This window comes from Scyliorhinus torazame, chromosome 6 (genome assembly GCF_047496885.1).
Source record: "Scyliorhinus torazame isolate Kashiwa2021f chromosome 6, sScyTor2.1, whole genome shotgun sequence".
NCBI classification, from domain to species: domain Eukaryota; kingdom Metazoa; phylum Chordata; class Chondrichthyes; order Carcharhiniformes; family Scyliorhinidae; genus Scyliorhinus; species Scyliorhinus torazame.
The window spans coordinates 142,236,902-142,256,603 of NC_092712.1; the positions used below are offsets into that span (position 1 = coordinate 142,236,902).

Consider the following 19,702-nt stretch of genomic DNA (forward strand, 5'->3'; position numbering starts at 1 on the left):
CCCCAGGGCCTGATGGGATCTACCCCAGAATACTGAAGGAGGCTGGAGAGGAAATTGCTGAGGCCTTGACAGAAATCTTTGGATCCTCACTGTCTTCAGGTGATGTCCCGGAGGACTGGAGAATAGCCAATGTTGTTCCTCTGTTTAAGAAGGGTAGCAAGGATAATCCAGGGAACTACAGGCCGGTGAGCCTTACTTCAGTGGTAGGGAAATTACTGGAGAGAATTCTTCGAGACAGGATCTACTTCCATTTGGAAGCAAATGGACGTATTAGTGAGAGGCAGCATGGTTTTGTGAAGGGGAGGTTGTGTCTCACTAACTTGATAGAGTTTTTTGAGGAGGTCACAAAGATGATTGATGCAGGTAGGGCAGTGGATGTTGTCTATTTGGACTTCAGTAAGGCCTTTGACAAGGTCCCTCATGGTAGACTAGTACAAAAGGTGAAGTCACACGGGATCAGTGGTGAGCTGGCAAGGTGGATACAGAACTGGCTAGGTCATAGAAGGCAGAGAGTAGCAATGGAAGGATGCTTTTCTAATTGGAGGGCTGTGACCAGTGGTGTTCCACAGGGATCAGTGCTGGGACCTTTGCTCTTTGTAGTATATATAAATGATTTGGAGGAAAATGTAACTGGTCTGATTAGTAAGTTTGCAGACAACACAAAGGTTGGTGGAATTGCGGATAGCGATGAGGACTGTCAGAGGATACAACAGGATTTAGATTGTTTGGAGACTTGGGCGGAGAGATGGCAGATGGAGTTTAATCCGGACAAATGTGAGGTACTGCATTTTGGAAGGTCTAATGCAGGTAGGGAATATACAGTGAATGGTAGAACCCTCAAGAGTATTGAAAGTCAAAGAGATCTAGGAGTACAGGTCCACAGGTCACTGAAAGGGGCAACACAGGTGGAGAAGGTAGTGAAGAAGGCATATGGCATGCTTACTTTCATTGGCCGGTGCATTGAGTATAAGAATTGGCAAATCATGTTGCAGCTGTATAGAACCTTAGTTAGGCCACACTTGGAGTATAGTGTTCAATTCTGGTCGCCACACTACCAGAAGGATGTGGAGGCTTTAGAGAGGGTGCAGAAGAGATTTACCAGAATGTTGCCTGGTACGGAGGGCATTAGCTATGAGGAGCGGTTGAATAAACTCGGTTTGTTCTCACTGGAACGAAGGAGGTTGAGGGGCGACCTGATAGAGGTCTACAAAATTATGAGGGGCATAGACAGAGTGGATAGTCAGAGGCTTTTCCCCGGGGTAGAGGGGTCAATTACTAGGGGGCATAGGTTTAAGGTGAGAGGGGCAAGGTTTAGAGTAGATGTACGAGGCAAGTTTTTTTACACAGAGGGTAGTGGGTGCCTGGAACTCGCTACCGGAGGAGGTGGTGGAATCAGGGACGAAAGTGACATTTAAGGGGCATCTTGACAAATACATGAATAGGATGGGAATAGAGGGATACAGACCCAGGAAGTGTAGAAGATTGTAGTTTAGTCGGGCAGCATGGTCGGCACGGGCTTGGAGGGCCGAAGGGCCTGTTCCTGTGCTGTACATTTCTTTGTTTTTGATATCCGTGACCTCTCGTTCTCAATTGTTGCCCCACAAGGGGAAACATTTGGTCTATTATTATTATTACGTTTACTTTATCAATCCCTTTTAATATTTTATATACCTCGATCAGATCCCTTCTCATCTTTCCAAACTCTCAATTTATCAATCTCTTTCATCCCCAGAATCAATCTGGGAACCTCCTCTGAATTGCCTCCAATGCCACCAGATGCATCACCTGAACCCGCCTCCCTTTGACTGACTCTGTCTACATCTCCCACTGCCTTGGGAAAGTAGGCAGCATGATAAAAGACCCTTCCCACCCGGGTTATTCTCTCTTCCAACCTCTTCCATCGGGCAGAAGAAACAAAGGTCTGAGAACATGCACAAAAGTCTGAGAACATGCACTAACAGGTTCAAAAACAGCTTCTTCCCTGTTGTTGCCAGACTCCTGAATGGCCCTCTTATGGACTGAACTGATCTCTCTATGTATCTATTCTACTGTTGTAGCTCTACACTCCGTATGCTTCACCCGATGTCTATGTCTATGTATTTACATTGTGTATTTATCGTATGCCCTATGTTTTTCATGCATGGAACATCTGCCTGGACTGTACGCAGAACAATACTTTTCACTGTACCTCTGTACACGTGACAATAAATCTAAATCTTTCCTAAAATAAGGAGAACAAAATGGACATAATACTCCAGATGTGGTCTCACTAATACCCTCTACAATTGTATCATGTTTTGCGATTAAGAGCACAGATTTAGTGTTAAGCGCGTTTAGGCTAGACATTCACAGAGTCCCTAATATTAATATTTCTTGAAAACCTTGATGTACACTGAAGTAAATGGAAGAAAACTTTGATAATGAAATTAAGTGATACGAACTGTACTGGTACCAATCCTTTTTTTCTCCCGAGTTGACAAATCAGAAGTGAGGGCACTTGTGAAGCTCATCTCCTGCAGGTTGAGATACTTTTGGCTGGATTCTCCACACCCCGACACCGGAATGGTGTTCGGTGATGGGGCGGAGAACCCAGTTTCCCGCATGCAATCAGGACCGGCGCCGGTTCCGCAATTCTCCACCCCCCCCGAAAAGCAGCATATTCGGGGAGGACGCCGCGCCGATTATCCAGCCTTTTGCCTGAGGCCCGCCCGCTATTCTCCGTCCCCGACCGGCCGATTCCCGACAACGTGGACCACTTATGGTCCTACCGTCCTTGATACACGCGTGGCGTCTGCGGACTCAGTCTGGGGCCTCCTTCGGGACTGGGGGCTGTGTGTGGGCAGTCCGGGTCGGGTGAGCGGCCGACGCGGGGCACTATCTTGGTGGTCCAGGTCCACAGGCTGAGTCTGCCATGGAGCAAGGCATGGCCGTTGGAGGCCCCTGCCATGCGCATGCGCGGCTTCTGACCCGGAAGTGCGGGGGAATGTATCGGCAGCTGGAGCAGCGAGCTCCACCACAGCTGCAGGCTAGCCCCCTGCAAGACGGTGAATCTGTGGCCTTTTGATGCCAGTTTTCCTCGCATAAAAGACCACAGTTTTCACGATGGCGTGCGGACATTATCCCTGAAACGGAGAATCCAGTCCTTTACTTTAGGTGCTCCCATTCCTCATTATAATTTGATTGCAACTCGACCAGCATTTATGTTTACTAATTTTAAAGAAACACCAGCAAGGATCATAGCATTTGAAAGGAGTTTAGTTTTTGTTTTAAAAGAAAGTAACAAAAGAGAAAATAGGGTATAAGCCAAAGAAGCAATCACTCACATTACTAAGACAATATTTACCTGCAGTTTATTTTCTGTGAATCTGATTCCTGCTGGGGTGAACAGCCATCAGACTTCCACTCTTGGATATCATCCCAGTACAGGCACTGGGTCCACTGGATATTCACAGTATAACTAACATTCTTGGCAAGGTATTTATTTTTTGGTTTTCTATTATAGTTGGCATCCATGAGACCAAGGTAATACGTCCCTATGCCTGAAAACAAGAGTAATTAGACAAAATTATTAAATTCTGATTGTAACAGTTGATTTTTTTTTTTTAAAAACACATTTTATTCAAACTGGTTTCAAAGTAGGTTACAGCAAATAAACACCCCGGGAAACATTCTTCTCAACAATCAACTATACAATTTGTACAGAGTTTTCTCCTTTTTCACCCAGCCCCTCCCCCCACCCCCCTGCGACGAACAGCTCCTCAAACACAGTCTCAAACATCCGCCACCTTTTCTCAAACTCCCCTGCTGAGCCCCTTAACTCATACTTCATCTTCTCTAACCGCAGCAAGTCATACAGTTCACCCAACCAAGGCGCTACCCCCGGTGGCGATGCCGACCGCCACTCCAGCAAATTCGTCGCAGTGCAATCAGAGAGGCGAAGGCTATGACATTGGCCTTCCTCCTCTCCATGAGCTCCGGCTTCTCTGAAACCCCAAATATCGCCACCAAAGGGTCTGGATCCACTCCCTCCTCCACTATCCTGGCTAAGACCGCGAGCACTCTCATCCAGTATCTTCCCAATTTTTCACAACCCCAAAAGATGTGCGCATGATTCGCTGGCCCCCGTCCACACCTCTCACACTCATCTGCTACCTCCTGAAAGAACCCACTCATTCTCACCCGAGTCATATGCACCCTCTGCACCACCTTAAACTGTATCAGGCTCATCCTTGCACAAGAGGAGATCCCGTTTACCCTTCGCAGTGTCTCACTCCATACTCCCCAATTGATCTCTATTCCCAACTCCACTTCCCATTTCTCCTTGATCCTCACCACCTTCTCGCCTCCCTTTTCCCCCAGCCACTTGTATATATCCCCAATTCTTCCCTCCCCTTCCACATCCGGAAGCAGCAGTCGCTCCAGCATGGTGTGTCCCGGCAACCTAAGGAACCCTCTCCTTCACGCAAAGTCCCTAACCTGCAGATACCTGCACTCACTCTCCATCGGCAGCTCTACACTCTCACTTAGATCCTCCAGACTGGCGAACCCTTCCTCCAAATACAAATCCCTCACCTTGACCATCCCCACTTCCCTCCACCTCCTGTATACACTATCCATCCCCCCCCGGCTCAAACCCATGATTCTCGCACAGCGGCATTAGCGCCGACATCCCTTCCATCCTAAAATGCCACCTCAGCTGATTCCATATCTGCACCATAGACTGCACCACTGGGCTCCCTGAATACCTACTCGAAGCCATTTGCAATGCTGACATCACCATAGCCCTCAAACTAGACCCCTTACAAGATTCCTCCTCCATCCAAACCCACTCTACCCCTTCTCCTTCCCACCACTGCCACACCTTGTCCACATTCGCCGCCCAATAATAATGAAGCAAGTTTGGCAACGCCAACCCCCCCTGCTGCCTCTGCCTCTATAGCAGGGTCCTCCCCATCCTCGGCACCTTCCCCGCCCATACAAAGTCAGAGATGATTGTGTCCACAACAGTTGATTTTAATTCTTAATTACTTCAATAATTTTTTTTTAAATTCAGCATACCCATTATTTCAAATGACTTTTCAAAAATAATGCACAATAATGGCCTGCAGCTTCCTGGCTCCCCGGTGTGAGATCTGGAGTTCACCCCAAATCCCCCTTGGAAGTTCCCAGTTAAGGGTGGGCCCTTTAAACTTGCCTGCTTTATGGCAGCCAGTCCAGTTAAAAAAAAAAGGGGTGGGGCTGTGGCTCCCTGAGATCGATGCTGCTCGACACTGCTGGGGCCTGCTGAGACTCTTTTGATGCAGGCCCTAAGGAACTCCAGCCATGGGAGATTTAATCAAAGTCTCCAAAAGCAGGTAAATGCGCCTTAACCCCATGTAATTCGAGTGGGCCATCATTTTCTATGCTATTTGGAAGTTATGGCCAAAGCACACGTTTCATCGACAAAACAATTCTATTCATCAGAATCCCATTCCTTTGGCGCTCGCTGATGCAATATTCAAATAAATGCACTGAATGATCCTGCTTTTGATGCCTACAAAATTCTGCGCAATAATACAAAGGAATTAAACCTCCACTTTTCTATCACTTGGACATTGCCAAAGCCAGAGAACACAACAGCTTATTGGCTGGGGCTTTACAGTCCCCCCATGTAATATCCCACTGGGTGGGAGGGGTTGTAAATTCATAGCCATGACATTGCAGGTCACACAGGAAAAAACGTCGGTAGTCATTAGAAAATGTACAATGCAAAGTGTCTATTGGCCACTCTGTCACCTTACTTCGACCAGACCACTGACTTTTTCAAACCCATCTCTTAACCAAGCCTATGGTCACCTTTCTAATCTCTTACATCTTGGCTTTCTAGCTGCTGATTTGAGAAGCACGCCAGGATGTTCTTTACATAGATTACATAGAACATACAGTGCAGAAGGAGGCCATTCGGCCCATCGAGTCTGCACCGACCCACATTAATCCCTCACTTCCACCTTATCCCCGCAACCCAGTAACCCCTCCCAACCCTTATGGACACTACGGGTAATTTAGCATGGCCAATCCACCTAACCTGCACGTCTTTGGACTGTGGGAGGAAACCGGAGCACCCGGAGGAAACCCACGCGGACACTGCCATGGGAGATTTAATCATTATAATGCAAGTTGTTGTAACTGTAACATAGTTAAAGAGGATCAGAAAAATATGAGGAAACATTTAATAATTATATGCAGGCATTAGAATCTAGAACCGAATTAAGACTGGCCTAACTCATTACTTGTTGATACTCTATAGTCAGGGCACCAGATCGATCTTAATCAATAGTCTGAAGCACAATGTTGACTTAATATCAGCAGACATTCTGCTGCGAGCAGCTTCGGGTTACGCCCTCTGGTCTCTGTGGATTATGTCATTTTCTTTGTCTGTGAGCCAGTGAATGTTTGGAAATATCACAAACAACTGCGTCAAAGAACTATCATGGGCGGGATTCTCACAACTCGCGGCAGAGTGTCCGCGCTGTCGTAAACGCCGTCGCATTTTACGACGGTGTCAAGGGCCCGACCCGACAACTAACTCTGGCCCAGATAGGGGCCAGCACGGGCGCGGCGAGAAGCGCGGGGAGCGTGGTGCCATACCAGCGTCATTCGCACGACGTGTCATCCGATGACACGGCGCCACGTCGCATAAAATGTGCACGAGTGCCGCAAAGTCCCAAGATGGCCGCCCCCGCCGTGCCGCCCGAGGTTCCATGACCATGACCTCGAGACGCTGCTGGACGCGGTCGAGGAGAGGAGGGCGATCTTGTGCAGTAGGCGTGGCCACCGGCACCCTGCCAGCACAGTCGGGAGGAATTGGCGTGAGGTGGGCGATGCGGTAAGCGTGGTGGGGCACACCCCACGGATGGCTAAGCAGTGCCGCAAGAAGATGCACGATCTGACGAGGGCAGCCAAGGTGAGTACACGGAGACGCGCCCCTGGCACCACCCAATCCCTACCAGCCACACGTGACAGTAATCCTCCCCCCCCCCCCAGGAGGGGTGCCAAATCCCCCACTTGACCCTCATGGGCTGCACACACAATCCTGAGAGCTGCCGTGGCCGGGTGCCCAGTGCTCCCATGCCACCATCTAGGCGACATCTGCGCGGGATGCTGTACACCGACTAACTCTGATGCTTTGCTGCCCCCCCCTTGGAGAAGACCACCCACAACCACAGGGACATGCGAGAACTGGAGGCGGGTCACCTTTACTGCGCCCCCTCAGTACACGAGCAGAGGGCACTGGACCTCGTTGGCGGAGGCGGGGACAGGGAGGTTGTCCTTTGCCAGATCAGAGGCGCACCAGCAAGTCAGACTCCCCTGCCTGGCTCCACCCCCTCCCCCCATTCTCCTTCCTGGCTCCACCCCCTCCCCATTCTCCTGCCTGGCTAAACCCCCTCCCCCACCCCCAGTACACACCCTCACCCCACTCCCCCCCCCCCCAGTACACACCCTCACCCCATTCCCACCCCCAGTACATTCCCCCCCCCCCCCAGTACTCACGCTCACCCCATTCCCCTGCCTGGCGACACCCCCTCACCCCACCCCCCCAACCCCAGTACGTGTGTGTAACGATACATGCTGCATTGTGTGTTGCAGGATCTGCCGCCGATCGTCCCAGACAGTATGGCGCTGCCCGTCCCCAACAAGTGCGAGGTCCAGATACCCCCAGGGACGCACGCCATGGCAGGGAGAGCAGACAGCAAGGAAGTCCTTCCTCCATCACTGGGACACAATCAGACACAGAGGACTGAGACCCAGGACAGTGATGAACAGAGGAAGGACACCCAGGGCAGCGACAGCCCCGAAATGCAGCCGATGGACACTGACGCGCACGACAGTCAGGACAGTGACGCACAGAGGACATCAAGCCAGGACAGTGACACACAGATGATGGACAGACCGGACAGTGCCCCTCAGATGGGGGCGACAGAAAGAACACCGGCCCCGGGCTCGACGCACAAGCCCCCAGACCTTGGGTCAGATGACGACCCAGACTTGGCGTCACTGCACTCACCCACACCCCCCCCCCCCACCATCGCAGAGTCTCGCACCTCGGTTGGGCAATTTAGTGATGAGGCTTCTGGGACACAGACTGGTGCGCACCACACAGCCGTACCGGTGCAGCAGGTGGCAGTAGGAGCAGCCGAGGGGTCGGACGGTCGGTGGGGAGCCCAGCCCCAGCAACCAGCTGCCGCCCAGATGGTTCCGGGTTCCTGGACTTTCCAGTCCCACCCATAGACCCGATGCAGTTAGAAACCCAGTGACTAGACAACGGGATGACGGCCAGCTTCCAGCAACTGCAGACGCAGGTGGAGGAGTCCATACGCGTCCAGGAGCAGGGAGTGGTGCCGGTCATGGCTGCCATCCAGGCCGACACCGCACAGGTGGCGTCGGCGGTGGAGGCAATGGGTGCAATGGTTTCGGCCATGGGTCAGGTTATGCAAAGCATGAGGCTTCATGTGCACGTGTCATACATGGCCCAGGACAGGGCTGCCCTCTCACAGGCAGCCATGTGCCAGAGCCAGCTGGACATCTCAGCCACGCTCCGCAGTCTGGCCGAGTCTCAGCAGACTATCGCCGCGAGCATTGGCGGCACTGCCCAGGTGATGGCTCAGTCTCAGCAGGCCATCGCTGAGAGCACCGGCGGCCTCGTCCAGATGCTGGATGGCGTCGCACAAGCACAGAGGGAGGTGGCGCAGTCCCAGACAGGAATGGCCCACTCCCTGAGCGGCATCGCTGCTAACATTCAGACCCTGGTTGATTCCACAGCGGGTCTCCAGGACTGGCAGCGCCAGGTGTCGGGGGTGCCTCGGGGCTCGTCTCCGCTCGCACCCTCAACCCATAGAGAGGCCCGGGGGCCACCGGTCACCCCGAGGGAGGAGGTAGTTCTGGGGCCCGTCCCGGTGACTCCTGCAAGGGAGGTCCCGGAACACTGCGGATTCCCCCCATTCCATCCCTGGTGCATCTGGTGGGCAGCGGGCAGAATAGGGTGGCACCAAGCCATCCAGCACCCCCGCCGAGCAGCCTGGCCCATCCAAGCTGGGCCGCCCCAAGAAACGCACGCCAACGGGGAGCCAAGTCGCAGGGCAGGAGTCTCAGCAGTCCGCCTCCACTCCTGCTGTACCGTCTGGAGAAACGCCTAGACGTAGTGGTAGGGCCTGTAAGGCCAAGAAGTTTGACACCTAGTAAGTTTTTTTTAAATTAATATTTTATTGAAAATTTTTGGTCAACCATCACAGTACATTGTACCCCCCCCTATCCCTACTACGCTGTAAGAATCCCTTCCTCACTCTCGGGGTCTTCCCGGCCCACACAAAACTCACGATACTCTTTTCGATCCTTTTGAAAAAAGTCTTCATGATCACCACCGGGAGGCACTGAAACACAAAGAGAAATCTCGGGAGGACTACCATTTTAACCGCCTGCACCCTCCCTGCCAGTGACAGGGATACCATGTCCCATCTCTTGAAGTCCTCCTCCATTTGTTCCACCAATCGCGTTAAATTTAACCTATGCAATGTACCCCAATTCTTGGCTATCTGGATCCCCAAGTAACGAAAGTCCCTTGTTACCTTCCTCAGCGGAAAGTCCTCTATTTCTCTGCTCTGCTCCCCTGGATGCACCACCAACAACTCACTTTTCCCCATGTTCAGTTTATATCCTGAGAATTCTCCAAACTCCCGAAGTGTCCGCATTATCTCTGGCATCCCCTCCGCCGGGTCCGCTACATATAACAACAAATCATCCGCATACAGAGATACCCGGTGTTCTTCTCCTCCTCTAAGTACTCCCCTCCACTTCTTGGAACCCCTCAATGCTATTGCCAGGGGCTCAATCGCCAGTGCAAACAATAATGGGGACAGAGGGCATCCCTGCCTTGTCCCTCTATGGAGCCGAAAGTATGCAGATCCCCGTCCATTCGTGACCACACTCGCCACTGGGGCCCTATACAACAGCTGCACCCATCCAACATATTCATCTCCAAAACCAAATCTCCTCAGCACCTCCCACAGATAATCCCACTCCACTCTATCAAATGCTTTCTCGGCATCCATCGCCACCACTATCTCCACTTCCCCCTCTGGTGGGGGCATCATCATTACCCCTAGCAGCCTCCGTATATTCGTATTCAGCTGTCTCCCCTTCACAAACCCAGTTTGATCCTCATGGACCACCCTCGGGACACAATCCTCTATCCTCATTGCCATTACCTTGGCCAGAATCTTAGCGTCGACATTTAGGAGGGAAATAGGTCTATAGGACCCGCATTGCAGCGGGTCCTTTTCCTTCTTTAGGAGAAGCGATATCGTTGCCTCAGACATAGTCGGGGGCAGCTGTCCCCTTTCCTTTGCCTCATTAAAGGTCCTCATCAGTAGCGGGGCGAGCAAGTCCACATATTTCCTGTAAAATTCAACTGGGAATCCATCCGGTCCCGGAGCCTTCCCCGCCTGCATGCTCCTAATTCCTTTCACTACTTCCTCTATTTCAATCTGGGCTCCCAGTCCCACCCTTTCCTGCTCCTCCACCTTGGGAAATTCCAGCCGGTCCATAAAGCCCATCATTCTCTCCCTCCCACCCGGGGGTTGAGCTTCGTATAATTTTTTTATAAAATGCCTTGAACACTCTATTCACTCTCTCCGCTCCCCGCTCCATCTCTCCTTCCTCATCCCTCACTCCCCCTATCTCCAAGTCCACCCAATGTGGAGCGTGATCCGAAATGGCTATAGCCGTATACTCCGTTCCCCTCACCTTTGGGATCAACGCCCTTCCCAAAACAAAAAAGTCTATTCGCGAATAGACTTTGTGGACATAGGAGAAAAACGAAAACTCCTTACTCCTAGGTCTGCTAAATCTCCACGGGTCTACTCCTCCCATCTGCTCCATAAAATCTTTAAGCACCTTGGCTGCTGCCGGCCTCCTTCCAGTCCTGGACCTCGACCTGTCCAGCCCTGATTCCGACACCGTATTGAAATCTCCCCCCATTACCAACTTTCCCACCTCTAGGTCCGGGATGCGTCCTAGCATACGCCTCATAAAATTGGCATCATCCCAGTTCGGGGCATATAAGTTTACCAAAACCACCGTCTCCCCCTGTAGTTTGCCATCACCATCACGTATCTGCCCCCGCTATCCGCCACTATAGTCTTTGCCTCAAACATTACCCGCTTCCCCACTAATATAGCCACCCCCCTGTTTTTCGCATCTAGCCCCGAATGGAACACCTGCCCCACCCAACCTTTGCGTAGTCTCACCTGGTCTATCAGTTTCAAGTGCGTTTCCTGTAACATAACCACGTCTGCCTTAAGTTTCTTAAGGTGTGCGAGTACCCGTGCCCTCTTTATCGGCCCGTTCAGCCCTCTCACGTTCCACGTGATCAGCCGGGTTGGGGGGACTTTTTACCCCCCCCCCCCCCCTTGTCGATTAGCCATCCCCTTTTTCCAGATCCTCACCCGGTTCCCACGCAGCTGTGTCCCCCCCAGGCAGTGCCCCCCCGCCCATCCCACCCCATACCAGCTCCCCCCTCTCCCCAGCAGCAGCAGCCCAATAATTCCCCCCTCCCACCCCCCCCGTTAGATCCCCCACTAGCGTAGTTACACCCCCCATGTTGCTCCCAGAAGTCAGCAACTCTGGCCGACCTCGGCTTCCCCCCGTGACCTCGGCTCGCACCGTGCGACGCCCCCTCCTTCCTGCTTCCCTATTCCCGCCATGATTATCATAGCGCGGGAACCGAGCCCGCGCTTCCCCCTTGGCCCCGCCCCCAATGGTCAACGCCCCATCTCCTCCACCTCCTTTCCTCCCCCCACCACCTCCTGTGGAAGAGAGAAAAGTTACCACATCGCAGGATTAATAACATAAAACTCCTCTTTCCCCCCTTTTTACCCCCCTCTTCGCCCCCCATACTCGCCCCACCACTGTGTTTCAAACGTTCTTTTTTTTAAAAAACCCGCTCATTCCAATTTTTCTTCCACAATAAAAGTCTACGCTTCATCCGCCGTCTCAAAGTAGTGGTGCCTCCCTTGATATGTGACCCACAGTCTTGCCGGTTGCAGCATTCCGAATGTTATCTTCTTTTTGTGAAGCACCGCCTTGGCCCGATTAAAGCTCGCCCTCCTTCTTGCCACCTCCGCACTCCAGTCTTGGTATACGCGACACCTAGTAAGTTGCCATGAGTTCAGCGCACAATATAGTTATAGGGGCTAGGGCACTTGTATGTTACCGTTACAATTAAACTCACTGTTACACCAATGCAAGGTGCCTCTGTTCTATGTCCGGTGGCCGCAGGGTTGTGAACGGAACTGATTGGCACTGTGTTTGAAGGTCTTTGGAATGGTGAGCCCAGGTGGGTGTAAAGATTCCCCCCCGCCCTACTAAGTACCCGGCCACCAGTTGCCCAACATGTCCATGGGAGTATCCGTAACGTATACTGGGACCACCCACTGGAGGGTGTAGCTGTGGACATGAGTCAGGCATTTACTAACGATTTGGAGCTCACAGCTCATCGCAGAGCAGGTTGTCATCATCCTGCATGGCATTGAACACACCCGCTTCCACAGGCAATCGTGTGAGACCAGCCCGTTGTGCCGCAGTTGGAGGGTGCTGTGCATGTGGTAGTATGGCAGGTAAGGTAGTCAGGTGGTGTGGGAGGTGAGAGTGCTGGGTGGTGAGGTGGGGTGGTACAGTGGTGCCAGTGCCCCTGCTCAGAGAGCCCCTGCCCCCACCTAGTTGGTGAAATGTGCGGCTATTAATGCCTCGCGTGCTCACTGGCCAAGTCGTGCAGCCTCCCGTCCATAACCCTCCCCCATGTCGCGTCTGTTGCCCCCCTCATCCCCATCCTCCTCATCTGGAGAGGCGTCCACTCCCGCGGCCTCCCCTCTGCCCCCTTATCCTCCTCCTCGAGCACATCGCCCTTCCGCTGGGCACTATTGTGGAGACGCAGCAGACAACAACGATGTGGCCGACCCTCTCCGAATGGTACTGGAGGGCCCCTCCAGAGCGATCCAGGCACCTGAAGCGCATCTTCAACAGGCCAAAAACCTCTCGATCACACCCGATTGCTGCATGGGACTCATTGTATCGGGTCTCCGCATTGTTCTGTGGCCTCCGTATAGGCGTCATCAGCCATGACCACAATGGGTAACCCTTGTCACCCAGCAACCAGCCCCGCAGCCCGGCAGGGCGTTCCTCGAACATGGCGGGGATGAACGATTGTGACAGGATAAACGCGTCATGTACACTGCCCAGGTAACGGGCGCAGGCGTGCATGATCTTGGGGTGGTGACAGACCACCTGAATGTTCATGGAGTAGGATCCCTTCCTGTTCATGAACACGTCCCTGTTCTCCGCTGGTGGCCGTATGGCGACATGAACCTCATCGATCGGCCCTGTACCATGGTTATCCTAGCCATGGCAGCGAATCCCGCTGCCCGAGCATTCTGGTGGGCCCGGTCCACTGGGAATTGTATGTAGCGGTCCGCGATGTCATACAGGGCATCAGTCACTGCACGGATGCATCTGTGCACCGATGGGTGGGAGATGCCGGAGAGATCCCCACTCGGCAACTGGAATGACCCCGTCGTGTAGAAGTTCAGGGTCACCGTAACCTTGACGGCCATCGGGAGAGCAGGTCCTCCCCCAGTGCCACGCGGTGCCAGGTGTGCCATCAGGTGGCAGATATGTGCAAACGTTTCCCGACTCATCCTGAATCTCCTCCTGCATATCCTGTCCAGCAGGTCCTCGAAGGACATGCGGCGCCGGTAGACACGTGGCCTCATCGGGGGCCTACGGCGCCTTGGCACCATCACCACCTGCTCCCCATCGCTATCGTCATTCTGTGCATTCTCCTCGTTGTTCTGGTCGTCGTCCGCCTCGGCCTCCTACTGCGCCTGTCGGGCAGGTGGTCCTGCAGCCTGAGCGGGTGCCACCTGGCCTGCTATAGCCTGTCCCTCTGCTGCAGCTGCCGCTGCTGCAGCCGCTCTGAGCCGCCTGCGCCAACGCTGCCACAGGGCCACATGCAGGGCAGCGTCTCCTGTCATGGTGGCCAACATCGCTGGCTGGTGCCCAAACATTATGATCTGCAGGGGGTGGGGGTATACAACATGTTTAGGGATCACACATGGCCCCCTCTGCAGCCATGTGCCATGGGCTACATGTCTGCCCCGGTTTGCTGATTGCGCCACAGCCACGCATGCACCCAGACCCCTGGCCACACCCTCCGCCCAGTACTGCCCGTCCCTCCTGATAGCCAAATCGTTGGATGGCTATGCCCTCACTGGGGGCTGCCATGGGTGCGGACCCGCCCCTTCCCGCCGATGGATGCCGGCTTCTGGGAGATCTGCCCCTGGGGCAAGGCCCGGGGCCGTGCAGGCAGACAGCTCCCGGGCCCGGTGCCCATCAGCCTGGCCGCCGTACCGGCGGCAGTGGCTCTGGCAACGCCCTGCACTGGCTTGTCCCCCCCCTCCCGCCCCCCGAACATGGAAGACCCCTACCCAACCCCCCCTCCTGAACATGGAGGCTCCCCCCCAACATAGAGGCCCAGTCCCCCGCCTCCCCAACATAGAGGCCTGGAGCACCCCCCCCCCGGAACCAGGAGGCCCCGGCCCCCCCTTGCCCGCAGCCCCGTCCGTCCCGAGAATGTCACAAGCGCAATACGCCGGCTGCTCCCCTCCTCTCCTGCACCGTCAGCCAGCGCGACTGGCTGACTATTTTTATTTGCAGGTGTGAACGGCGCCGGCATAACCCCAGGTCACACCATCGGGACTTCAGCCCATCTGGGCTGCAGAATCCACTGGATCCCGGGGAATCACGGGACTTGCGCGGCGCCGTTCACGCCAGATGGGAGAATGGCGGAACGGCATCGGACCGGTGTCGTGTAAAAAATCGGCACAATCGCTGATTCTCTGACCTGGCGCGGGTTGAGAGAATCCCGCCCACTGTATTTCTTGTGAGAATACATCCCTTTCTTATTATCTCCGTTGAATCTTTCTTTCTCATAAATCATCAATGATTTATAATATTTATCAATCAAAACAAACATTTGTTTGTTCATGGTCACCATAGCCTTAGTGGGGCTATTGGCATTGTCTTGCTTCTTTTCTGGCATTCTTTAAGCCTCCCTCAGTCTACCTCTCAATGTTACCCACCCATTTAATTTTTCTTCTTCCTCTTCTGTTATCACTCTTAATTTTTCCTTCAGTGTTACCAGGACAGTTTGGATTGGATTGGATTTGTTTATTGTCACGTATACCGAGGTACAGTGAAAAGTATTTTTCTGCGAGCAGCTCAACAGATCATTAAATACATGGGAAGAAAAGAAGAGTAAGATAGATTATGAGAGTAAACTTGCTCAGAATATAAAAACAGATAGTAAAAGTTTCTACAAATACATAAAACAAAAAAGAGTGGCTAAGGTAAATATTGGTCCTTTAGAGGATGAGAAGGGAGATTTAGTAATGTGAGATGAGGAAATGGCTGAGGAACTGAACAGGTTTTTTGGGTCGGTCTTCACAGTGGAAGACACAAATAACATGCCAGTGACTGATGGAAATGAGGCTATGACAGGTGAGGACCTTGAGAGGATTGTTATCACCAAGGAGGTAGTGATGGGCAAGCTAATAGGGCTAAAGGTAGACAAGTCTCCTGGACCTGATGGAATGCATCCCAGAGTGCTAAAAGAGATGGCTAGGGAAATTGCAAATGCACCAGTGATAATTCACCAAAATTCACTAGACTCTGGGGTGGTCCCTGCGGATTGGAAATTAGCAAACGTGACACCACTGTTTAAAAAAGGAGGTAGGCAGAAAGCGGGTAATTATAGGCCAGTGAGCTTAACTTCGGTAGTAGGGAAGATGCTGGAATCTATCATCAAGGAAGAAATAGCGAGGCATCTGGATGGAAATTGTCCCATTGGACAGACGCAGCATGGGTTCATAAAGGGCAGGTCGTGCCTAACTAATTTAGTGGAATTTTTTGAGGACATTAACAGTGCGGTAGATAACGGGGAGCCAATGGATGTGGTATATCTGGATTTCCAGAAAGCCTTTGACAAGGTGCCACACAAAAGGTTGTTGCATAAGATAAAGATGCATGGCATTAAGGGGAAAGTAGTAGCATGGATAGAGGATTGGTTAATTAATAGAAAGCAAAGAATGGGGATTAATGGGTGTTTTTCTGGTTGGCAATCAGTAGCTAGTGGTGTCCCTCAGGGATCAGTGTTGGGCTCACAACTGTTCACAATTTACATAGATGATTTGGAGTTGGGGACCAAGGGCAATGTGTCCAAGTTTGCAGACGACACTAAGATAAGTGGTAAAGCAAAAAGTGCAGAGGATACTGGAAGTCTGCAGAGGGATTTGGATAGGCTAAGTGAATGGGTTAGGGTCTGGCAGATGGAATACAATGTTGACAAATGTAAGGTTATCCATTTTGGTAGGAATAACAGCCAAAGGGATTATTATTTAAATGATAGAATATTAAAACATGCTGCTGTGCAGAGAGACCTGGGTGTGCTAGTGCATGAGTCGCAAAACGTTGGTTTTCAGGTGCAACAGGTGATTAAGAAGGCAAATGGAATTTTGTCCTTCATTGCTAGAGGGATGGAGTTTAAGACTAGGGAGGTTCTGCTGCAATTGTATAAGGTGTTAGTGAGGCCACACCTGGAGTAGTGTGTTCAGTTTTGGTCTCCTGACTTGAGAAAGGACGTACTGGCACTGGAGGGTGTGCAGAGGCAATTCACTAGGTTAATCCCAGAGCTGAAGGGGTTGGATTACGAGGAGAGGTTGAGTAGACTGGGACTGTACTCGTTGGAATTTAGAAGGATGAGGGGGGATCTTATAGAAACATATAAGATTATGAAGGGAATAGATAGGATAGATGCGGGCAGGTTGTTTCCACTGGTGGGTGAAAGCAGAACTAGGGGGCATAGCCTCAAAATAAGGGGAAGTAGAATTAGGACTGAGTTTAGGAGGAACTTCTTCACCCAAAGGGTTGTGAATCTATGGAATTCCTTGCCCAGTGAAGCAGTAGGGGCTCATTCATTAAATGTTTTTAAGATAAAGATAGATAGTTTTTTGAAGAATAAAGGGATTAAGGGTTATGGTGTTCGGGCCGGAAAGTGGAGCTGAGTCCACAAAAGATCAGCCATGATCTCATTGAATGGTGGAGCAGGCTCGAGGGGCCAGATGGCCTACTCCTGCTCCTAGTTCTTATGTTCTTATGTTCTTATATCGCTGATCCTGAAAAGAGACAAAGACCCGCTGCAGTGCGGGTCATACAGGCCTATCTCCCTCCTGAACGTAGATGCCAAGTTATTGGCCAAAGTGATGGCGACAAGGATAGAGGACTGTGTCCCTGGGGTGGTGCATGGTGACCAAACAGGATTTGTTAAAGGGAGGCAATTGAATACCAATAGACGGAAGTTGTTGGGGGTGATGATGATGCCCCCACCGGAGGGGGAGGCAGAGATAGTGGTGGCTATGGATGCAGAGAAGGCATTTGATAGAGTGGAGTGGGACTACCTGTGGGAGGTACGGAAGAGATTTGGATTTGGAGAGGGGTTCATTAGATGGGTTTGGCTCCTGTACGGGGCCCCGGTGGCAAGTGTGATTACGAACAGGCAACGATCCGACTACTTCCGACTATATAGGGGCACAAGACAGGGGTGCCCCCTGTCCCCGTTACTGAACCATTGGCCATAGCGCTGAGGGGCTCTAGGAAGTGGAGAGGGGTACTTAGAGGAGGAGAAGAACATCGGGTGTCATTATACGCGGATGATCTGCTGTTATATGTCGCGGACCCAGTGGAGGAGATGCCTGAGATAATGCAGACACTCAGGGAGTTTGGAGAGTTTTCGGGATACAAACTGAATATGGGGAAGAGTGAACGGTTTGTGATGCACCCCGGGGAACAGGGCAGGGGAATAGACGAGCTGCCGTTGAGGAGGGTAACAAGAGATTTCCGGTATTTAGGGATCCAGGTGGCCAGGGACTGGGGAACCTTGCATAAGCTTAACTTGACACGACTGGTACTGCAGATGGAGGAGGACTTTAAGAGGTGGGATATGGTGCCCCTGTCATTGGCGGGCAGGGTGCAGGCGGTTAAAATGGTGGTCCTCCCGAGGTTTCTTTTTGTGTTTCAGTGCCTCCCCATACTGATTACAATTACCTTTTTTAAGAAGGTGGACAGGAGCATCATGAGCTTTGTGTGGGCCGGAAAGACCCCAAGGGTAAAGAGGGGGTTCCTGCAGCGCAGTAGAGATAGAGGGGGATTGGCACTGCCGAGTCTGAGTGATTATTATTGGGCCGCTAACGTGTCTATGATATGTATGTGGATGAGGGAAGAAGAAGGAGCGGCGTGGAAAAGGCTGGAGATGGCGTCCTGTAGGGGAACTAGCTTAAAAGCACTGGCGACGGCGCCGCTGCCGTTCTCCCCGAAAAGGTACACCACAAACCCAGTGGTGGTGGCGACTCTGAAGATTTGGGGGCAGTTGAGACGATATAGGGGAGTGACGGGGGCCTCAGTGTGGTCCCCGATAAGAACAACCACAGGTTCGTCCCGGGAAGGATAGACGGGGGATTTCAATCTTGGCAGCGAGCAGGAATTGCGAAACGGAAGGACTTGTTCTTGAACGGGACGTTCGCGCGTCTGGGAGCACTGACAGAAAAATACGGGTTGCCAACTGGGAATGCATTTCGTTATATGCAAGTGAGGGCATTTGTGAGGCAACAGGTGAGGGAATTTCCGCAGCTCCCGGCGCAAGGGATCCAGGACAGAGTGATTTCAGGGGCATGGGTGGGTGACGGTAAGGTGTCCGATATATACAGGGAAATGAGAAACGAGGGGGAGACGATGATAGAGGAACTGAAAGGAAAATGGGAGGAGGAGCTGGGGGAAGAGATTGAGGAGGGGCTGTGGGCGGATGCCCTAAGTAGGGTAAATTCCTCGTCCTCGTGTGCCAGGCTCAGCCTGATCCAATTCAAGGTACTACACAGGGCGCATATGACGGGAGCAAGATTGAGCAGTTTTTTTGAGGTGGAGGATAGGTGCGGGAGATGCGCGGGAAGCCCAGCGAACCACACCCACATGTTTTGGTCATGTCCGGTATTGCACGGGTTCTGGATGGGTGTGGCAAAAGTGATTTCAAAGGTGGTGGGAGTCCGGGTCGAACCAAGCTGGGGGTTGGCTATATTTGGGGTTGCAGATGAACCGGGAGTGCAGGAGGCGAGAGAAGCCGATGTTTTGGCCTTTGCGTCCCTAGTAGCCCGGCGAAGGATTCTACTTATGTGGAAAGAAGCTAAACCCCCGGGCGTGGAGGCCTGGATAAACGACATGGCAGGGTTTATAAAATTGGAGCGGATAAAGTACGCACTAAGAGGTTCGGCCATGGGGTTCACCAGGCGGTGGCAACCGTTCCTCGACTATCTCGCAGAGCAATAAGGGAAAATAGGAAAGACAACGGCAGCAACCCAGGGGGGAGGGGGGGGGGGTGCATTCGGGTCTTCGGGGTTTTTTTGTGTGTTGTTACATATTTGCTGTTCATAGTTATCTTCTCAATGTTACTATTTCTTTTTGTTTCTTATTTGTGTTGGCACTTGCCGTTAGTTAATATATTATTTTAAAACCGATCAATGTATATATTGTTCCAAAGTTGTAAAAATGGAAAATTCTTGGTTGATCG

At 52.1% G+C, this 19,702-nt stretch overlaps 1 protein-coding gene across 1 annotated transcript in view; it reads right to left on the minus strand.

Moving 5' to 3' along the window:
• Positions 1-19,702, minus strand: part of LOC140425041 (polycystin-1-like protein 1) — a 543,547-nt gene that overhangs the window by 204,184 nt on the left and 319,661 nt on the right. Inside the window, exon 40 of the mRNA XM_072508831.1 lies at positions 3,344-3,539. Coding sequence (XP_072364932.1) covers positions 3,344-3,539 — 196 coding nt within the window. The remainder of the gene's footprint in view (positions 1-3,343; positions 3,540-19,702) is intronic.